The sequence below is a fragment of the Patiria miniata genome, unplaced genomic scaffold (assembly GCF_015706575.1).
Source record: "Patiria miniata isolate m_02_andy unplaced genomic scaffold, ASM1570657v1 HiC_scaffold_9, whole genome shotgun sequence".
Classification (NCBI taxonomy): Eukaryota; Metazoa; Echinodermata; class Asteroidea; order Valvatida; family Asterinidae; genus Patiria; species Patiria miniata.
In genome coordinates this window covers 7,862,891-7,880,942 of record NW_024037076.1, presented here as the reverse complement: position 1 = coordinate 7,880,942, position 18,052 = coordinate 7,862,891, and the positions used below count along the sequence as shown (strand labels likewise).

At 39.3% G+C, this 18,052-nt stretch overlaps 1 protein-coding gene across 2 annotated transcripts in view; it reads right to left on the bottom strand.

Moving 5' to 3' along the window:
* LOC119720237 (TBC1 domain family member 2B-like) overlaps nt 1-18,052 on the bottom strand; it is a 56,347-nt gene that overhangs the window by 22,915 nt on the left and 15,380 nt on the right. The window contains exons 4-7 of one of the 2 annotated variants that reach the window (XM_038189856.1): nt 10,257-10,329; nt 7,937-8,020; nt 1,902-2,106; nt 1,283-1,418 (exon numbers count right to left, since the gene is read on the bottom strand). In XM_038189856.1, coding sequence (XP_038045784.1) covers nt 1,283-1,418; nt 1,902-2,106; nt 7,937-8,020; nt 10,257-10,329 — 498 coding nt within the window. The remainder of the gene's footprint in view (nt 1-1,282; nt 1,419-1,901; nt 2,107-7,936; nt 8,021-10,256; nt 10,330-18,052) is intronic. The other variant, XM_038189857.1, reaches the window with a different exon arrangement.

Genomic DNA, 18,052 nt, shown 5'->3' with positions numbered 1-18,052 from the left:
GGCGTGGGGTCCGGCGCCCGCTTAAGGGCCCCTGAAAATTTTGGATTCTAGATGTTCTGGTGTGCGATCTCAGGCAATATCTGACCGCTTTATATATATATATTTTTTGAGCAAAAGATCATCATTTAAACATTGAGTTTGGAGTCATTGAATCAGCTATCCTGAGGACTCTCAACTCAAACTGTAGTAGGCTACTCGTAATTAGCATCTGGTTTGGTTACAATGTCTTTAAAATACATAGTGTTTTGGGGTGTTTTTTTTTAACAGCAGAGAGGCCCCCCCCCCTCCCCCCCCCCCCCCCCCCCCCCCCCCCCCCCCCCCCCCCCCCCCCCGAAAACGCCTATGGACATAATCAAATAGCTAGATTTGTACCTGTCACATGCTGCAGGTGAAAACTGAAAATTGACAAAATATCACTTCATCTCGGCACTTTTCATTCTAATATCACTCTCTTATTATATTTCCAAATTGAATATTTGCTCTCAGACGATAAGTGAAATGTAACAATTTTAGAGTGCCATCAACGGATTTACATTTGGAATATGTGCACTGAAGATGTGAACTATCATTTGTAACTTCATTTCCCTGTTCATGGATGAACTGTGTTAGTAAAATCACATGAACAAAACCAAAAAGTCCTTCAACATTCGATACTGAAACCAAATTTGTGAAGGGAAGCAAAACACTCCACAGCACACAATAGATCCATAAGTTACTATACAGATTGGAATATATCGTATGTCAGAAAATACAATTTAGTATTTCACTGAGCATTCTGCTCAAGTCAATGGACTTCAGCAAAATGTGATGAGATTAACCCCAATTTATTAAGCATTCCTAAACCTTATGAATCCTCAGAAAAATCTACAATTGTGACGGCTAATTGGAATATTAGCCGTTTTACTTTATCTTTCAAGGACTATCTAGCCACATGTTAAACACAATTTGCTGGGCTTGACTATCCTAAATCCATCCAAATCCTTGAAAATCTCTTGATGGACTATGAAGGACCTGTGAGTGCTAGGGTTAATGAACAGTGGTCCCACCAGGCATACCTAAAGGTGGTGCTCCCCCTCCATGTCCAACCCCCCACCCCAACAGAAAAGTTCAATACACTCATATTGTTGTCCAAAGTCACCATTTTACATTTACCCTAACATTTCTATTAAGACAGCTGGGAATGATCACCTGGAATTAACACAATCCATAGAGTGCCCACTTAAGATTGTGTGCGGGGTTTTCTTGATTCTGTAGGAAGTTGTTGGGATTTGTCATGACTTACTGGTCACTGTTGTCTCTTGGGGCTTGCCCTACCAATGGACTGGTCCAACCTGCTGACACTGGTAGCTCCTCTGTGGAGCTGTGTGATGCTATGCTGTTGCAACTTCTCATAGAGGTGGGTGATGTCTCCACAGAATCTGACGCAAAACAACACAAACTACATGTAGTCATCTCAACACTTCAACGAGACAATTTCTATAATTTAAAAATTGCTTGCAATTTTATAAATTAGCCACTGATACAGACAAAAAATAGTAAATTACACTACAAAAAAACAAAGCAACTAAAGTACAGATTGCATTTGTGCACCTACATAGTACATGTACATAAAATAATATCAATATTCTAGTGATAATTGGTTTTATTCAAGTACGGTGTAAATTAATGGCAGAACCTGCTGTTCATGTTTATATTGTGATATACACTATTGATACCAGTTTGAGACCAACCTTAATACATGTAGGTACATGTACATGTATGGCTGGTCCTGAATAATTTACTTAACCTGGTCCACCCATTGTCAATTTGTGTGCACTCGATCAAAGTCATTCAAACTATAGTTAACAATACTTCTTGATCAAAATACGAGCTGTGTATACTACAGCAAAAAGCATGATTACCATAGACAAAGCTGTTCTTGGTGTTGGGTAGTGAGAAGGACCCAACCAGGTTCTTCTTGAAGGTGGCATAGCTGTCATTTGTTTCTGCTGAGACAGAGAATGAGGCTGGTAGATCAGTCAGATTCTTGCTTTTACTGCGGCTGGGTTGTTGGCGCCTCAGGGAGGAGGCAGGGCTACTGGCTAGGCCCTTGGAAGGCGATGCCTGCTGCAACCAAAAGCAAGAAGAAAAAAAAACCTTCCAAAATATCTCACTGTAGAACTATTTCAAATTAGCCTGCTCCCCTTATATAATCCAGGATTTACGTTTAAAATAACAAGAACATTGTTATATCAATTCAACTGCTTTTTAAATAATCTCTTACAAAGTCTTAGACTTCACCAAATTTAAGATTTATGAGTACAATGGCCTGTTTTATTGTCAGAAATAAGATTTTAAGCAATTGTTATAAATGTAAAGGCAATACCAAAAACAGGATCCTGTAAATTCAAACATAAAATGAGCTAAAATTAAGGTGCCAAAATAAACTAGAACTACATGCATGTCTCTTACATACTGCTATTTTTGTATGAGTTGATGTCAGGTAAATAACCGGTACATGCAAGAACATACATAGTTCCACAGCTAAGTTCTCCAGATATATGACTTTAAAACACAGTAAACTCCGGTCAAGTCGACATTGTATAACTTGCCATATCGCCTAAATCGGCCGTCTGACAAAAGTACCGATCGTCTCTAATGAATTTCCATTGAAATGCTCATTTCTAAGTCGGCCTTTGTAAGTCGCCATTTCGCCCAAGTCGGCGTGTTTCTTTCAGCCCATTTCCTCAAAACCACAAAAATTCCTCCTTCTAAGTCGGCACCCCAAAAAAAATACACCACCGCCAGTGCGTGCGTGATCAAAAAGGGGTTTCCCCGATACTGTGAGCACATGCTCTCTGTCCGTTTTGGGGTGCCTTTATTGAATTAACCGCACTGTGAGTACATCAATACCAGTACCCCCTCTAGGCTCTAGTCCCACACGCATGCGCTCTGTCCATTTTGGGGGTCCCCTTATTGAATTAACCGCACTGTGAGCACATCAATACCAGTACCCCCCCTAGGCTCTAGTCCTGCATGCATGCGCTCTGTCCATTTTGGGGGTCCCCTTATTGAATGAACTTTACCAGTACCGGTATACCATGCACGCATTAATTCATAACTGTGTACACATACACGTACATAGTACATATATGATAGCGTGCACCATGATGCTGGCCGGCCATCCTTGCTTCGTACGGGCATGGCTTTCTGTGACCAATATACCCCAGCTATGTGATGATAAACATTAAGGATAAATTTGCTGGAATCAACCAGAAATAAACCAGCGTAAATCGGAGCCTGTGGTCCCATCATGGGAGATTGTTTGCAGTATTGAGCCACATACAGATGTGCATAAGCCCATGGAGGAAGCCATTCAATCTATTTTTACTCCATGATTCAATTTATGTAAACTTGTCGGCAAAATGACGACTTACAGCAGATGTCGACATTTGTGTAAGTCGTCACAAATTCTCGGGTCCCGAGAGTGCCGACTTAGCCGGAGTTTACTGTATGCACCTTTAAGATAACGTCTCGCGATCCATGATGACGTCATAATGACGCCACCCCAATTTCTGTCTGCAACAAGTCTCTGTCTATTTATGTTCATACCAAGTTCCAACTCAATCGACTTAAGGTTCTTTACATACGAAAAAACTTAAAATATGCACATTTAAGATGACATCACATGACCACTGATGACGTCATGACATCTCTGTTCTAGGGCTAACTTAGCCATGGGTCTTTGTCTGTGCCTAGTTTGAAGTCAATTGGATTGTATTTTGTCATATTTTGCTAGTAAAACATGTAAAAAGTTAATAAATTAATACAAAATCAGGCGATGACGTCACTATGTCACTTCAGATTTTGTATATTAGTAATGGTATCTACCTACTGACCAAGTTTCAAGACAATCAGACCAAGCCTTATGTGATTTAAATCACTGCATTTTTAATGACATCATCACGGCATCACACAAACCACTTTGTTTGTGCAAAAATTAGCCATGCCCTAACATACCCATTACAAACAAATTTTGAGTTTAGCTTGTCCTGTTGATGAGATAGGGCTTTTAAGTCAAAAAATTGAAAATCCATCATGATGTCACCTCCATGTTTGCCTATAACACATCCCAGTCTACCTACATACCATGTTTGAACCCAATCGGACTTACAGTTCTATAGATATAGGACTTTAAAATATGCATCTTTAAGATGGCGTCACATGACCCATGATGACATCATGGTGATGTCACTCTTTGGGACACAACTTTGCTATTTTATCAGAGCTACATGTATTCCTTTTGGGGCACAACTTTGCTATTTTATAAGAGCTATGCCTTTTGGGGCACAACTTTGCTTTTTTATCAGGGCTTTGCCTATGCTAACATGATATATGACAAGGATGAATGCCAAAAGTTGCGTCCAGAAAAGATGTTTAAAAATTCTATAGGATTTGCGAGGGAACAAAAAGAAGAAGACAGAAAGACTAGAACTACATGTACGTCTGTTCGATAAACAGAACACACAGCTTTTACGCAGTACGATTTTTCAAATAATTTAAAGTATTTTGTTCATGATAAAAACATGAAGACCCTGGATTATTCTATTGATTCCCGTAAAAAGAAAAATCAGATCTCTCATAGTTTATTTTAGATTGATTTTCAAAAATTAAATCTAGAAATCTTTGGTTGCTTGTTATCTGATACTTGATGACGTCATTACCAGAAGGCTCGAGAGCTATGTTAACCGTGCTATATGAAGCAAACGTTTGGATTATTATCACCTGTGGTTGATTTTCAGCCATTTTTTTAAGGTTTAACCCTAACCCACCTCACTCCTCCAAAATCCTCCTGGCGGTTTTGGAGGATTCTAGAGGATTGAGGATGAATGGTGATTGAATCAAATGAGGATTCTGGAGGATTGAGGATGAATGGTGATTGAAGCACATGAGGATTTTGGAGGATTGAGGATGAATGGTGATTGAAGCACAAGAGGATTTTGGAGGATTGAGGATGAATGCATTTTGAGGCAGGACTGTCTGATGATTTTGAAGGATTTGGCGTTGGTTATCCTTCATTTAAACACGAGTGCAAAGTTTTGGGATGAGGAGGATTTTGGAGGATTGAGGATGAATGCATTTTGAGGCAGGACTGTCTGACAATTTTGAAAAATTTAGGCGGAGTTGCAAAATTTTGGAAAATTTTGGAGGATTTTGGAGGATTGAGGATGGTTGTAAGCAACAAGGGCCTAGGGGGTTAGGGTTAAAGGTCTTTCAATTGTAAATTCCGGTCTGGTAATGTCATCAATCATTTTCCCTTAGATAAAGATAGATAGATAGATAAACTTTATTAAAATCCAAAACTGGAAATTACATGTTGTCGTCTCTCATTAAAAATATAAAAAAAATTCAACATACGCTACAATATTCAGGAAATAAATACACAATCACATCAAAACATTACAATTGCACACAGTATAAAGCACTAAAAACTTTAGAGCGTAAAAAAGCACATGTAAAATTAATGCAAAACCCATTCCCAAAGTAGAACCAGAATAAAGGACTAAGTATAAAAATTATGTCAAAAACTGTGAAAACCCGTTGCTTCTCAGATACCAGAATAAATTAATCCTTTGGATAAAAATCATCTTGTAAAATCATCATTATGACACTTAATGGCCCTGCCTGTGAAAAATGAAGAATATTGGTTTGTGTGTGCAACCACTGGTCTCAGTCTTCCGCTGCGTGGAATGATGTTATCCTTAAATCGGTTGTGGAGCGGATGCCCAGCATCTCCCCACACCAGTTGTAGCTTGTCACACAGCCGTTGGTTGTAGACCGTGTCCACTGATGGCAAACACTCACCGAGTATCCTACTAGCTCGTTTGATGGTATCGTCAATTAATTTGTTCACTTTCTTATCGGTATTTCCAGCCCAACATAACAAACAATAGGTCCATACACTACAAATAACCGAGTTATAGAATATTGTCTTGATTTCCTTCCTGACATCAAATGAGTTCAGTTTCCTCAAACAGTACATTCTTGAGTTCAATCTTTTACCTACATGACTCACATGGTTGCTCCAGTCTAACCTATCATCAAAAACAACTCCAAGATATTTATACTCGGCAACACGTTCTATTTCATGTCCATCAATTATAACTGGATCCGGCACCAGCTTATAAGCTTTGCGGAAGTCAACCAACATTTCTTTCGTCTTTATGAGATTCAGTGCAAGGAAGTTACGTTTACAGTATTCGACAAACCGACTAATTTGTTCTTAGCATGAAGCTGATTATATGTATCAATTATCAAATGATTTCAGTTAACTTGCCACAAGCATCAACTGATTGTTTATATTAAACATTTTCAACCTGCCGCTAGAAGGCTCTTACGTTTTATGACATCACTTGACAACATTGGAATCCAGGAAAATTAGAACAGGTGCTGGACCGCATAAAGACTGAGCCTTGGTTTTGGTCCATGATGGTTTAAGGCCTGTGAAGAGGCATCATCTGCATACAGGAGGTCGGTAAACCTGTAATTGCCTACATTGATTCCCAGTGAATCCTCACACTGTGACAAGATTGTATCCATGGCTGCCAGAACAAGGTTGGTGCCAGCACACAACCCTGCCGAACTCTGGAGGAAGTCAGGAAGGAGGGAGATAGGTCGTTGCCAACCCTGACTTTGGCTCTTGTGTCGGATCGTCTCCAGTAAAGGCAGATGGGTAAACCATGACAGCTTGGCTAATCGAACGTTCAACCGCGAGCCATCATGATGCTCACGAGATCATCATGTCCATAACCGTGGCAGTTATGGACATACCGGTATGTAGCCTCTGACAAAACACCCGTTTTGGACTGGGTCGTAGCTTCAGATTTTCTAATTTTCAGTCAATTGCAAAATTTAAAAAAGTTGGGCTGGAATTATAGCCTCTGAAGTTGCAATAACGTCAATAGATAATTAATTAGCTTTAAAGTTCAAGTAAAGTTGATTTTTAAGTCCACTTGACATTTTTACTGTCCAGCTGCCATATCTGTCCACTTTTTGAAAAGTACAACTGACTCTGCTCCCCGAGCAGCGTCTGTGGTGGCTGACCCAGTTGAGCCCTGAGAATGACATCAGATCTAATGGAACAGCACAGGGCTACAAACCCAAGTTGATCCAGGTCAGCTACTTGAACGCACCCAATCAAACACAAAAATAGCGCCCTCTTTTTTTCTGCACAGGTACAGATTTCTTCATGGCAAATAGCGCCCCATTTTGCCAGACCTTTTTTATTTTTTTGTTTTTCTCAGTCTGTAAACTGAAAAATTTGGACAATTCCATTTAAATCAAAAGGATTGGCAGGTATACAACATCAGACTAGTCCTACATCAAGCAACTGACACTTTCAATGTGGGAAATCAGATCCAACAAAAATGAGAGCATGTTCATTCCAAGCAACCTTTTCAAAAGAAACATGTGTGACTTAAATCAAGACTAGCACCTTCAAAACTTGATTTTTTAAGGACCAAAATTTTGCACCACTAGATCGTAAATTCTATATGCATACAAACATGTACTAGTGCAGCTGCTTTCCGTCCGTTCTGTCTAAGATATTTTTGGTGATGGGAACAAGTGCACAAACGTAAAACACGCGGTACGAGCAAGCAGCACATGGATCAAGGATCATCGTGTGGAAATGTAAGGCGATTCCTTTCCCCTTTTTTGGGACAGATTCCAGGATTCAGGTATAAAAGTGAATCAAAAGCTTGTGATTACTACTGGGAAGGCAATTTTTTGGAAAAGTGGAATTTTTGGACTGTAATTTTTTTTTTTTTTTTTTCCCGAGTAATAAAAAAAAGGCTTTAGACTGCTACAAGCGTGTAGGAATAAACTTGTATTAAAGCCTTTATATTCTTCATTGGTTGCTACTTTTTTGTCAAGATACATGTACAGGCCTACTCACCGTTGTTGCTTTGTAACTTAATGCTCTGGAGAATCTGACTTGGTTCCGATTGCTCTTCACGCAGGAAAATAAATCCCGCACCTCCTGCAAAACATCAAACAAAGATCAAACAGTAACTGGCCATGCCTTTACAAAAAATAACAGCGTTGCTGTTGAAACCCCTCAGCCAGAGTCAAGTTATCATCCGGAAACCATTAACCTTTAACTCAACGTGGTGACCTTGACCTTTGGCCTTTGACCCCAGAACCAGTCCCAACATGCCTGTACCAATGGGAAACCCCCTACCGAAGTTAGACACCAACATTTCATTTCTAACTCAAGGTATCATTCGGAACCATTTACATTGAACTCACCACGGTGACCTTGACCTTTGACCTTTTGACCCCAAAACCAATCCCAACTTGCCTGTACCCAAGGGCAAACCCCTACCTCAGTCAGACACCAAAATCTCATTTGTAACTCAAGTTATCATCCGGAAACCATTTACCTTTAACTCACCATGCTGACCTTGACCTTTGACCTTTTGACCCCAAAACCAATCCCAACTTGCCTTCTCCCAAGGGGAACCCTCTTCCAAAGTTAGACACCAAAATCGCATTTCTAACTCAAGTTATCATCCGGAAACCATTTACCTTTAACTCACAATGGTGACCTTGACCTTTGACCTTTTGACCCCAAAACCAATCCCAACTTGCCTACTCCCAAGGGCAACCCTCTACCAAAGTTAGACACCAAAATCGCATTTCTAACTCAAGTTATCATCCGGAAACCATTTACATTTAACTCACCACGGTGACCTTGACCTTTGACCTTTTGACCCCAAAACCAATCCCAACTTGCCTACTCCCAAGGGCAACCCCCTATCAAAGTTAGACACCAAAATCTCATTTCTAACTCAAGTTATCATCCGGAAACCATTTACCTTTATCTCACCATGCTGACCTTGACCTTTGACCTTTTGACCCCAAAACCAATCCCAACTTGCCTACTCCCAAGGGCAACCCTCTACCAAAGTTAGACACCAAAATCTCATTTCTAACTGAAGTTATCATCCGGAAACCATTTACATTTAACTCACCACGGTGACCTTGACCTTTGACCTTTTGACCTCAAAACCAATCCCAACTTGCCTACTCCCAAGGGCAACCCCCTACCGAAGTTACAACCCCAAACAACATTTCTAACTCAAGTTATCATCCGGAAACTAAGCTGCCCGGACGGACGGACGGACGGACAGACAGACATACATCCGGACGGACGGACGCCCTAGGCGATGACAATACCCCTCGAGCCTCTCGGCTGAGGGGTAAAAACTGGAAAATACCACTTTTTTATTTGAGGTGGAGGGGGTACATTTTTTGCATTACACAATGATTTATAGCAGTACACAACATTCAGAACTACAATTTCATGTACGTCATTTCTTTAACCAAGGCACCGGTTTGCCCAAACTGGTTTTCACACTATACAAATTATTAAATAAAGTTAAGCAAAGTAAAATTCACAAGGAAAACATGTAGTGGTGAAAAGACTACCAATCATACAAATGGGTTTTTAAAGACCTTAATATAAAAAGTGGACTTTTGACAGCAGAAAATCAAAGAAATTTGACGCCAATAAAAGATTTGTCAATAAATACATGTATATGTGTCCCTAATGATGGCGTCATCATCACGTCACGTGACATTAGACTAAAGGTGCATTTTTCTAAGACCTAGGGAACTACAGGTCTTAATTTTGTGCAGATATCAATATACGATTTAATACCAAAGTCACAACAAAAAGATCATGTTTATCTGTACATGTACATTGTATGTAGTGGGGAATAAATCTTTCTTGGAGGGATTTGAATATTTTTGATTTTGTAGGCTTATTGTCCCAAATGTTCTAAATACAAAGAATAACGCAGGACACTTTGACATGATGTTTGATGTTCAGGAATGTTACAGGCAAAACTACCACTTGGTACACTTAATTTACATGTTATTTGTAAACATAATGTTCATGTTCATTTAAGATACATTTGCAAGTACAATGTACATGTAGATATTGCAAATATTAGAGCATGAAATTGTTGAATAGATGACATGGAATACTGCCAAACTGAGTACCAAAATGCAAGTTGACTTCAGTATGGTCACTATGGCAAAAGCATGGGGAGTGTTTCCACATACTTACAGTGTTGACAATGAGTCAATGTCATTCTTTGACTATGGATCACCATACTTCACACAAATCTGAATGCAAATTGCCTATTTTAGTCAAATGTTAGAGTGCGGCTCCATACAGTTCGAGATCCACATTAAAATGGCAAGATTACCTGTAAGTTCTGTAGCCACTGCATCATAGACCGATGGTTCTCTGCAATCAGGATGTGCTCCTTTCCTCCGCACCTGAACACAGAATGAAACACCAAATTATCAGGAAGCCTTGAATATGGTCGCTTTTCAGATCGGTTTCAGGGAATGCACATTAGTGTGTTTCACTTTCTAGCCACCACAGCCAAGGAGGCTCATGTTGCAATACACCATCACACAAGCACTATTTATAGCAATGATAGTACTAGCCCCTTTGCTTTTGTAGGCTTCCAACATTTTTAATAGGGAAGCACCATTTCCATGGAACAAATGCCGTACACATAGATTGAACACAAAATGCACAATGTACCAGAAAATAACTATAAAAACAGGCAGACACTTTGTAAAATAAGTAATGGTACATGTACATGCCTTCTTGGCTCATTTAATACATGAAGCAGCAAGCTTAAGACCTGAGTAATGTACATTGAAGATGAATGTTGTGTGTTGCTCATATGCTGCATCATTGTGGTAAATGGCAAGGCATAAGAACATTGCCTTTGTTTTATACTACATGTACATGTAATGTACCCAAAGATTTTTAGATGGGAATATTTATCTCACGCAGAGTTTTTGTATACACAATCGGTGTTGTAGTTAAGTCACTTGAGTCTGAGTCATTTGGCATTTTAGTCAGGAGTCATTTGCTTCAGTCCGTTCACCCATGGCTGTTTGAATATCCACGTGGAAAAACTACAAACAACATACATACATGTACCACAAGGCCGAAGGGGCACACATGTGTATGGCTATAGCATGTCCGCCTATAAGCCAACACAGGGATCTAGCCGTAGTCGCAGTTAAACCATCAGATCAGAAACAAAGTTGCTTGTTCACTTTCATCAACAACTGACTAAGGTGGCACAGGATACAAGCACTAATTTTGGTGTTGTGCCCAATAATGATCTCGCAGAAATAGGGCCATGTGACATGACATACCGGTATGCCTTAATTTTTACTCAAACATGTACATTTACACATGTGTACATGTACATGTATGCCTTGTCTGAAATGGATATGCATGGACTGGACAGCGTACGTGTACGTTTACTTGCAAGCAGTATGTAAGTGACACGCTTTCGTGGGAAATAGGGAGGGGACAGTAAAGGGAATATACGACATTTGCAAACATCGAAAAATAAAACTACCAAGTTTTTACGAAATACCTTACCAGGATGTTGGTAAATGACAGTCTAAAGCATCCTGTAAAATTATGGCACCTGGTGTGAAGTCATTTTCAAGAAAATGGTATTTTTGTATACAGGAAAAACCTAACTATTTTTCAACTACCGGTACTGCTTTAACTTTACACTTTTTCAGTCCAAATTGTGTTTGCTATTGGTTACATGTTCATGAACGGGTGCAGGCCAGCTAGACTGGTTCCCTTACCTTACAATTTTCCGGCATCTATAAATTGATTCATTTTATCTTTAGTGGAGTCAAGGAACCAGACTACTTGAAATTTTTTGTTTTTCTTGGTTTTTCCAGAATTTTTGAACACAAAACTTCAAACATGTCAGTGTAACAATATTTGATCTATTATACTAACCCCTCAAATAGTTCATTTCTGAAAATTACAGCAAAAGCCAATGATGTACATTCCCTTTAAACTAACAACACTTATTATTCAAAGCACCAGGCACGTGGAGAGTGGTGCAGTACGATGGGGTGCTTCAAGTTCTTTTAGACTAGGCGATATTTCACATGAAGAGGCATTTTCAAGTAGAAGTTGGTAACATAGCTTTTTTTACCTACCGGTACTTTCGGGGTGCTGAATCCGAAAATGATGGTTACCAATTTGCAAATCTTTAATACCCGCTGTGTAATATATTTGTTCCCAAATTTGGATATATTTTTTATTATTTTATTGTTTGAAAAGTTTATTTCAGTGATTCTACTTACATTTCCTTACTGCAATAATATTTTCTAAAGCATACAAGTGACTGAATAAATATGAGGACATATTAACAATCCAAAATGGTTACTATTATACCCTAAATTTGCGAGCATTTACCTCGTCTCCAAAATCATCAAGTAGTCTTGCCAAACCTTAGTATCGATGAACTTAAAATTCACCATGTTCTTACTGGCACAGTTACCATATTAAAACTGTATTGAAAATCATGTGAACAATGACAACATTGTGATATTTAGCCCAGCAAACAACAACGAGGAAAGAGCGAGGTGCCCGTAAAATGGGCTATAAAGTAGTTGAAGGGTTGCCTAACGTGGGAGACTTGAACAAGTTCAAGAAAATACCCAAAATTATTGGTAAGAAAACGTTTTGACATTGACATAATTATTGTAAATGTAAGCAACTTAAAGGGAATATACAACATTTGCAAACATCGAAAAATAAAACTACCAAGTTTTTACGAAACACCTTACTAGGATGTTGGTGAATGATAGTCTCAAGCATTTTGTAAAATTATGGCACCTGGTGTGAAGTCATTTTCAAGAAAATGGTATTTTTGTATACATTTCCAACGGTGGTCGGCCGACCAGCGTTAGAAAAACCTAACTATTTTTCAACTACTGCTCCAAATTAACCATATTTTCAGTCCAAATTTTATTTGCTATTGGTTACATGTTTCATGAACGGGTGCAGGCCAGCTAGACTGGTTCCCGTGCCTTACAATTTTCCATCATCTATAAATTGATCCATTTTATCTTTTGTGGAGTCAGGGAACCAGATTACTTAAACATTTTTGTTTTTCTTGGTTTTTCCAACCTTTTCGAACACAAAACTTCAAAAATGTCAGTGTAACAATATTTGATCTGTATATACTTACCCCTCAAATGGTTCATTTCTGAAAATTACATCAAAAACCAATGATGTACATTCCCTTTAACGATCATCTTTTATTTGGGGGGATTTCCTTTAGGCCCACATGTAAGTTGTTCAAGTGCCCCACGTTAGGCAACCCTTCACCTAATTTTTAGCCCAATTTACGGACACCTCATTTCCCCCTGTTTTCTTTTTCGGCCTAAATATCAAGATGTTATCATTTTTCACATAATGTCCCATTTATTTTTTTTAGGGTAACTGTGCTAGTAAGTAACTTTGTGAATTTGAAGCTCATCAATACTGACGTTTGACGAGACTACTTGATGATATCTGAGGAAAAGTAAATGTGCGCTACATTAGGGTATATGATTGTGTCTATGTCCTCATACTTATTCAGTCACTTATTTGCTTTAGAAAATGTTAAAGAAGTAAGGAAGTGTAAGTATAATCCCCAAAATAAACTTTTCAAAAAATAAAATAACGAAAAATATACCAAAATACATGTATGGGAACAAATACATGTATATTACACGACAGGTATAAAAGATGTATGCAAATGAGCATATTTCCTCTAAAAATCCAGCTTGGTAACCATCATTTTCGGATTCAGCACCCCGAAATTCGGTATAATAGCTGTGTTACCAACTTCTACTAAAAAAAAATGCCTCTTCTTGCCCTTAATAACCCCTTTTTTGAAATATTGCCTAGACTATGCGTTCCTTTAACATTACTTTCCAGAAAACAAATCATAACCAGCATGACCAGAGGTCTGTATCTGTGACAGACAGAACACACGGCTTTGCTGCATCAATTTCTTTTTCTTGGTACCCAAGAATGAGCTCATGATAAGTTACATGATACAAGTCATATCAACATGTACATGCACATCATTACATGTATATTGAGAAGTTTCAATAAACAGGAGTAATTACCTGCTGATTTAGAATTAACTAGACAACCGGCAGTGATACCTTGTTGACATCAGCAGCTTTCTTTTTGTGGAAAGCTGGCAGCCTTTTTATTAATTATGGAAATTACGGGGTAAAGCACAATGACAATCAATCAAAATAAATATCAGAACCAAGAATGGGGCTTTCACAATTGTGTGACAGGTAATTTTTGACCTGACTTGCAAGTCACAAACTATTAGCATCAAGTCCGAGTCATGACCAGGCACCAGCTGGTAGAGTCCGAGTCTAAGTTGATTGTCTGCCGATGTGACTTGAGTCCAGTTGGAGTCATTGAAATTACGACTTGATATGAACAAGTTTACATTAAGTCCTACAATACTGTACACAAGCAGACGTGTACATTGTATGGTGTTACTGTCCTTGCAAAAAGTTCTAGTACAAAGAGACTGAAAACATTCTAGGCATTTCGTTCCTAATTTACAGTACACACCACAGGCCATTCAATGCTGAGAGGGTGGAAAAATCCTGGGGAATAACAGGTGTGTCTTTTGCATTGTTTTTATGGATCTTCAACATACATGTACATGTACTCATGCAATTATTTCAGATAATACATGCATAGTACATATTGTGTAACTACATGTATGATGAATGTATGATTACTTTTTATGAATTAATGATTAGGGGAGAAATGTAATTTTAAATGTTGTGTATAGATATTATTTTTAAGTGAGCATTTCAAGAGCAACTCCCCACTACAGTCAATTTCTTAACCTTTAACTCCCTAGTGTCTGTTACTAAGTACTGGACCGAGTCTGCCAAAATCCATCACTGACCCTGCTTCACATAATGCTTTAGGACCAAACCCGCTGAAATCCACCACAACACCACCACTACCATACAGGGCAATGGATTTTGATGGATTTGGAGAGTTTAGGGTTAAAAGAAATTTGACCATGTATGTTTACACAATGAGATAGTTTGGTCATGTGATACCCATTTCAAGCAACTATTCTATGTCACACTGTACACCATGCATCATGCACACCTCTTTTTATAAATATGGACAGTTTAAAAGTGTTGATAAATGTGTTCAAAATATTGAAAAGGAAATATTTCCATATACGAAGTTCACTAATTTTCCTCTGTATTGACTAACAAGCCCCCAGATAGCAATTTCATGTCATCAAAGTCAATTTGAGCAGTGAGAAAATACAAGCATTTTCTTAGAAAACACTTAGAATTTTTCAGTCCAATCTCATAGGGTTTGTACACAGGGTGTTGAGTGAACTTCGTATGTATGGAAATCTTTCCTATTGAAAATACTTGGCGTATGTTTTGCCTATTGGTCCATGTTGGTTTGTATCCCACAAACATCTATTGCGAGCAGTGTTGTAGTTACTTGTACTCGTACTCGAGTACTTTTTTTCGTAATCGTACTCATGAAATTGTACTCGTACCGGTACTCGTACTCACAAGAAACAAATTCCCTATACTCGTACTCATACTGGCAAAGTACTCGTACTTGTACTCATGGAAAAGTACTTGTACTCATACTCTTAAAAATACAGTGTAACAAAAATTGGGAGAAAAGTGGACGTGAATGAATGCATGTTCAGCACACAGTTGATTATCTGTGCACAGCTACAACTTATACATGTACTTTCATTCTTCCAATCGTCCACACCATGCAAGGTTCGGCAGTAAAATGCAGTCGTCACTCAACTTCTTGAAGTGCAACACATATGTTTAAAGACAAACTGTTTGTGCTCCAAAATTAATGTTATGTTTGTTTATGCTTTCTCAACCAGGGGAGTTATTTACAGAATTTTTGAAAGCAAAATTGTTTCGGATGTTAAATAGGCACATACAAGGCCCCCCCCCCTTTAGTTTTGGTACTCTCAGACTCAGCGTCACTTTCATGGAGATGACTGTGTGGTCAGATCCCACTGAAGCAAACGAGCTGAAGGGTTCAGCATTCAAGATGTTGTTCCTCCACTTCCTCCGTACTAGAATGTAGTCAAGTTGCCTCGGTCTCGGAAGGTATGCCTCTTCCCTCTCTTTTTCCTGCTGGTGCTCAGTCATGAACTCGGACAGATGCATACCACTTCTTTTACTGCTGTCATGATACATGTACAGTGCATCTTCAGGCCCTAGTCTGGCATTGAAATCGCCCAAGATGGCCAAGAAGTTATGAGCTGGCACGTCCCTGACAGCTGCTGTGAGGTGCTCATACAACAACTCCACGTCCTCTACTTGTGATACATTGGATGGGGAGTAAACAACGAGGACGGTTGTGACTGGGTTGCTGTGGAACTCAGCAGTCAGGATCCTCCACTCTCTCAACCACAAGCAGGTCCGAATGAACTCTCCCGTGTTCCTGCACACCCAAAATCTCCACTTCACACTTCACTGCACAATGGGCCATCTCCCTGACCCTCACCTCTTCCCTCGCTGTGTTTGCGTTGAAGGTGACCATAATGAACTGCCTCCTGCATTGCAGAATCACATTGGACTTAGTGCTGTTGTCAGGCGACCTCCTCCTGTGGGGGGGGGGGGGGCACTGTCATACTGCCAGGCTAAAGACCTGGCCAGCGCCGCTGTCCGCAGCATTGCTCCTGTCCACTCCCAGGACTGTATAAAATTTGTTGTAGTGAGATTCGTCATTGGTTTTCATTTCAAGGCTAATAAGACCTGGGGCGCCACTCCTCTCAGGACTATGCTGGTCGTTGAGGGACACAGCCCCTCATTCGCCATTGCCCGCGCTAGACTGTGCGTAGGTGTACTGCCAACCAAGGTTTGTGGGCTCTACCTATCCGGGTTTATGATCAGAGTTTTCCTTCTCCTAGACAGGCTTCCGACCAAGGCTTACGAGCGTTGTGCAGTTGTTTTTTCTACATAGTATAGTGGTAATTTCTACATGTACAATATACATGGTTCCTACAATAAAAGAGTAAAGTTGATTAACCTCAAAGGGACTTGTGATAAGAGTCCACACTAATCACGTCCTTGTAAAGTCATCACCCAAATAGTAGGCCTATACACAGAATATTTAGTCTAGACAAACTGCTTTGGAATAATATAACTGGTTAACACAGTACACATATTGCACATGTGCACATTTCGGCCCTAGTCCCCCTTGGGTTCTGACATTTCAACCGGCCCAGGACTTCCGACGCAGTTTGATTTCCTGCAAAAAGAAGCCCCAGCTATTTTAGTGATAATCGTTAATAAGTACATGTACGTCTGTATATTAATTATGTTTTTATATCCCCTGTTCATAACAGGACAAAACATAGGAAAAACCAGTTTTCAAAAGATGATTTTACAATGTACTTGACTTGGTTCGCGAAAATGAGTCAGTGAATGCTTTCAAGATCTAAGTCTTGAAAGTTAAGTGGGGCACTAGGGTGTCACGGCGGCTTTATTTCTGTCCAATGGCTTGTAATCTTTAGGCACAAAAATGGACTGTCTATGGGATAGGCCTAATACAAATCCTCGTAAATACCGAACTATTGGGAAGGGAAGCCAAGATGAAGTAAATGTCTGACAGCCTTAGGATTGCAGTTCCTCGAAATTCCAACAGATTTTTTGATTGTTTTGTTGAGTTTTGTTGAGTTTTATTGATAATGTTCAGGAAACGCACACACAATTTGTACACGATAAGAAAGAGGATATGATTTTAAATTACAGTTACTGTGATACATTGAACCGAGTCTATCATTTTCTTTAATTTACTGAACCAACATTAGTGATCCTACGAATGTTTATGACGTAAACGGTTTGCGCATGAGCAAGAGTGATTCATTTGAAACTTCAGTCAAGTTGAGCACTAAGATACCGGTAAGTGGGGTGCTTAGATCTTTCGTGAATACCGAATTAAGCACCCCACTTAAGCTAGCAGGGTGCTCAGATTTAAGTATTGTCTTAAGTTTGAGTTTTGTGAATACGGCCCCAGATACGCACCCAGTTTCCTACTGAGCCAGCAAGTTGCTACAGTGTCAGTAGGTAAGTTCATCAAAGACCATAGTTAGGCCCAAAAATAAATACTTCTGCTTCC